Below are 4,398 nucleotides of genomic sequence, written 5' to 3'. Positions count from 1 at the left end.
GGGGGGCAATTGTCTATAGACGCCTCAAAACATTCATTAATATTAACATTTTTTAAAAAATCAGCCATTTTTTTCGTGTGTCCTCCATTTTTTTAAAAAAAAGTGTCTTCCATTTGAAAATTTTGTCCTACATTTGTCCTGGTTTATTTATATATTTAATTTTTTAATATTTATTTAATTATTTATTTTTGGCTTCGGCCCCCCAGTTGTCTGAGAGACAGCAACCGGCCCCCGGCTCAAAAAGATTGCCTACTCCTGTGTTAAACAAAGGCAGAAGCACCTGGCTTTTACCTTACTGAAAGCTCTCTCACTGCTCCCTATTGAGCTCAATAAATTGCCTCTCAGAGTCAGCTGTGGCGCAATTTGGGTAACACCCCCATACCTTCTTCATGGCCACCTCCCTTTCTTCTCCAAGTCATCCGCTCCGCCTTGTGAGGGTGTCAATGTGGGCCTCGTACATCTGGCACTCCTTCTCCTGCTGCCTCAGTACCTCCTGCTCCGTTCATTTCCCGCTGGCTCTGCGCCACTTGCTGCAAGAAAAGATTTCCGTCATGGCTGCCCCTCTGGCCAAGACAGGCGGCCAACTGCTCTCCACACACAATTACAGCAGCCTCTCGTGGACCATTCCTCACATCTGTTGGGCTTTGGTCTTCACCTTCCGATAGACTTATAAAATTCATCATCTGTTTGACATCCTTTCCTGCTCTCTCTCTCAGTCCTGAGACCTCACTGCCACCACCAGGACCCCAGTTCATAGAATCATAGAATCCTAGAGTTGGAAGGACCCCAAAAGGGCCATCCAGTCCAACCCACTTCTGCCATGCAGGAAATCTCAAGCAAAGCACCCTGAGACAGATGGCCATCCAGCCTCTGCTTTAAACATCCAAAGAAGGAGACTCTGTTATTCTCCTAGGAAACAGTGTGGTCCACTATCGACACACTCATCTCATCAGGAAGTTCTTCCTAATGTTGAAGTGGAATCTCTTTTCTGGGAGCTTGCATCTGGGAGCTAGTCTCTGGAGCAGCAGAAAACAAGCTTGCTCCCTCCTCAATGTGACACCCCTTCCATACACTCGTTCCCGGGTTACGAAATTAATTCGTTCCGGCGCCATTTCGTAACCCGGGGACTTTCGTTAGCCGAATCCCCATAGCGCTAATGGGGAAAAGCCGCGGCTGCGCGGGCTCCATTCAACACGCGCCGGCTTTTTTTCGCAAGCCGGGGAACGTTCGTAACCGGAAATAATTAATTAATTTATTTTTTTTCGTATCGGGAATTTCGTATCGCGCCTTCGTATCCGGGGTACCAGTGTACTTAAACAGGACTATCATGTCCAGTTCCATCCGGGGCTAGCCTGAAGAAGGAGGCTCCTCCCTCCCTAACTGTCATCTTTCGCCTCTGAGGGAGAGAGAGGCTGGCCCAGTACCATCAGGGGCTGGCCTGAAGACAGAGGCTCCTCCCTCCCTAACTGTCATCGTTCGGCCTCTGAGGGAGAGAGAAGGCTGGCCCAGTCCATCAGGGGCTGGCCTGAGAACAGAGGCTCCTCCCTCCCTAACTGTCATCTTTCGGCCTCTGAGGGAGAGAGAAGGCTGGCCCAGTACCATCAGGGGCCGGCCTGAAGACAGAGGCTCCTCCCTCCCTATTGTCATCGTCTGCCTCTGAGGGAGAGAGAAGGCTGGCCCAGTACCATCAGGGGTGGCCTGAAGAAGGAGGCTCCTCCCTCCCTAACTGTCATCGTTCGGCCTCGAGGGAGAGAGAAGGCTGGCCCAGTACCATCAGGGGCTAGCCTGAAGACAGAGGCTCCTCCTTCCCTAACTGTCATCGTTCGGCCTCTGAGGGAGAGAGAAGGCTGGCCCAGTACCATCAGGGGCTGGCCTGAAGAAGGAGGCTCCTCCCTCCCTAACTGTCATCGTTCGGCCTCTGAGGGAGAGAGAAGGCTGGCCCAGTACCATCAGGGGCTAGCCTGAAGACACAGGCTCCTCCTTCCCTAACTGTCATCGTTCGGCCTGTGGGAGAGAGAAGGCTGGCCCAGTACCATCAGGGCTAGCCTGAAGAAGGAGGCTCCTCCCTCCCTAACTGTCCTTGTTCGGCCTCTGAGGGAGAGGAAGGCTGGCCCAGTACCATCAGGGGCCAGCCTGAAGAAGAGGCTCCTCCCTCCCTAACTGTCATCGTTCGGCCTCTGAGGAGAGAGAAGGCTGGCCCAGTACCATCAGGGGCCCGCCTGAAGAAGGAGGCTCCTCCCTCCCTAACTGTCATCGTTCGGCCTCTGAGGGAGAGGAGAAGGCTGGCCCAGTACCATCAGGGCGCGCCTGAAGACAGAGGCTCCTCCCTCCCTAACTGTCATCGTTCGGCCTCTGAGGGAGAGAGAAGGCTGGCCCAGTACCATCAGGGGCTAGCCTGAAGACAGAGGCTCCTCCTTCCCTAACTGTCATCGTTCGGCCTCTGAGGGAGAGAGAAGGCTGGCCCAGTACATCAGGGTAGCCTGAAGAAAGAGGCTCCTCCTTCCCTAACTGTCATCGTTCGGCCTCTGAGGGAGAGAGAAGGCTGGCCCAGTACCCTCAGGGGCAGCCTGAAGAAGGGGCCCCTCCCTCCTAACTGTCATCGTTCGGCCTCTGAGGGAGAGAGAAGGCTGGCCCCTACCATCAGGGGCTAGCTGAAGACAGAGGCTCCTCCCTCCCTAACTGTCATCGTTCGGCCTCTGGGGAGAGAGAAGGCTGGCCCCAGTACATCAGGGGCTAGCCTGAGACAGAGGTCCTCCTTTCCTAACTGTCATCTTCGGCCTCTCTGAGAGGGAGAGAGAAGGCTGGCCCAGTACCATCAGGGGCTTCCTGAAGAAAGAGGCTCCTCCTTCCCTAACTGTCATCGTTGGCCTCTGAGGAGAGAGAAAGGCTGGCCCAGTACCCTCAGGGGCCCGCCTGAAGAAGGAGGCCCCTCCCTCCCTAACTGTCATCGTTCGGCCTCTGAGGGAGAGAGAAGGTGGCCCAGTACCATCAGGGGCTAGCCTGAAGAAAGAGGCTCCTCCCTCCCTAACTGTCATCGTTCGGCTCCTGAGGGAGAGAGAAGCTGGCCCAGTAACATCAGGAGCTAGCCTGAAGACAGAGGCTCCTCCTCCCTAACCGCCCGCCCGCCCGCTTTCCACCTGGGCAGGAGCGGCCCAGAGAGACTCTTTCCTTGCCGCCGGCAGCAGCGTTTCTCCAGGGGGAGAATCTTTAATCTGTACTGTATTGTATTTTCATTTTGTTTTGTAAACCGCCGTGATCATAGGAACGGGGTGGTATATAAATAAATTTCAATCAATTTCAATGTCACCTCTTAACCATCTCTTTTCCAGACTAAACTAGGACCTTATCACACGTGGGGGAGTTTGCAGCTCAGATCCGCAGTCACTCCTGTTTCGCATTACAAAGCGTGATGTTTTTTCACACCAGATCCAGAGTCACTCCTGTCTAGCAATGCGAATAAGGTTAAACGTGATGTTTTACCACACCTGGTTGCCTTTCCACTGCCCTTCTGAACTGAGGGAGAAGCGGAAGCAAATCACGTGATGTGGATTCAGCAAAGTGGAGTGAGGTGCACATTGCATTACCACATCGGAGGGTTCAACTATTCGAATCGGCACCCTTGCACATGCTCAGTGGGGCTCTGGAATGTTTTGTAAACCGCCGTGATCATAGGAACGGCGGTATATAAATAAAATTTCAATCAATTTCAATGTCACCTCTTAACCATCTCTTTTCCAGACTAAACATAGGACCTTATCACACGTGGGGGAGTTTGCAGCTCAGATCCGCAGTCACTCCTGTTCTAGCAATACAAAGCGTGATGTTTTTTCACACCAGATCCAGAGTCACTCCTGTCTAGCAATGCGAATTAAGGTTAAAACGTGATGTTTTACCACACCTGGTTGCCTTTCCACTGCCCTTCTGAACTGAGGGAGAAGCGGAAGCAAATCACGTGATGTGGATTCAAGCAAAGTGGAGTGAGTGCACATTGCATTACCACATCGGAGGGTTCAACTATTCGAATCGGCACCCTTGCACATGCTCAGTGGGGCTCTGGAAGCTGTCCTGCTTTCCTTCCCCCTCCGTTGCTGTCATCCTTCATTGAGGTGAAGGAACAGTCAGGGAATGATGGGATAGGTGGCAAGTTGGCAGAGAGGGTAAGATGGGGATGCAGGAGCAGTTGGGGGATGATGGGATGGGTGGCAGGGGGTCGCTGGGGCCAGGATTGGGATGCAGGAGAAGGCAGGGGATGATGGGATAGGTCTCTGGGGGTTGCTGGGGCCAGGATTGGGATGCAGGAGAAGGCAGGGAATGATGGGATAGCTCACTGGGGGTCGCTTGGGCCAGGATCGGGATGCAGGAGAAGGCAGGGGATGATGGGAATGATGGGATGGATTG

At 53.3% G+C, this 4,398-nt stretch overlaps 3 protein-coding genes across 3 annotated transcripts in view; 1 reads left to right on the top strand and 2 right to left on the bottom strand.

The window, feature by feature from the left end:
* The window catches only part of FHIP1B (FHF complex subunit HOOK interacting protein 1B), a 620,510-nt gene that overhangs the window by 269,564 nt on the left and 346,548 nt on the right, over positions 1-4,398 (top strand). The gene's annotated exons all lie outside the window — the stretch shown is intronic.
* CCKBR (cholecystokinin B receptor) overlaps positions 1-4,398 on the bottom strand; it is a 540,140-nt gene that overhangs the window by 282,377 nt on the left and 253,365 nt on the right.
* Positions 1-4,398, bottom strand: part of DNHD1 (dynein heavy chain domain 1) — a 60,524-nt gene that overhangs the window by 14,145 nt on the left and 41,981 nt on the right. The window contains 2 exon segments of the mRNA XM_042460240.1: positions 383-500; positions 502-530. Of these exon segments, the coding sequence (XP_042316174.1) occupies positions 383-500; positions 502-530 (147 nt within the window).

Source organism: Sceloporus undulatus, chromosome 3 (assembly GCF_019175285.1).
Source record: "Sceloporus undulatus isolate JIND9_A2432 ecotype Alabama chromosome 3, SceUnd_v1.1, whole genome shotgun sequence".
Taxonomy (NCBI): domain Eukaryota; kingdom Metazoa; phylum Chordata; class Lepidosauria; order Squamata; family Phrynosomatidae; genus Sceloporus; species Sceloporus undulatus.
The sequence above is the reverse complement of the archived record's forward strand: the minus strand, read 5'-3'. Positions and strand labels throughout refer to the sequence as shown.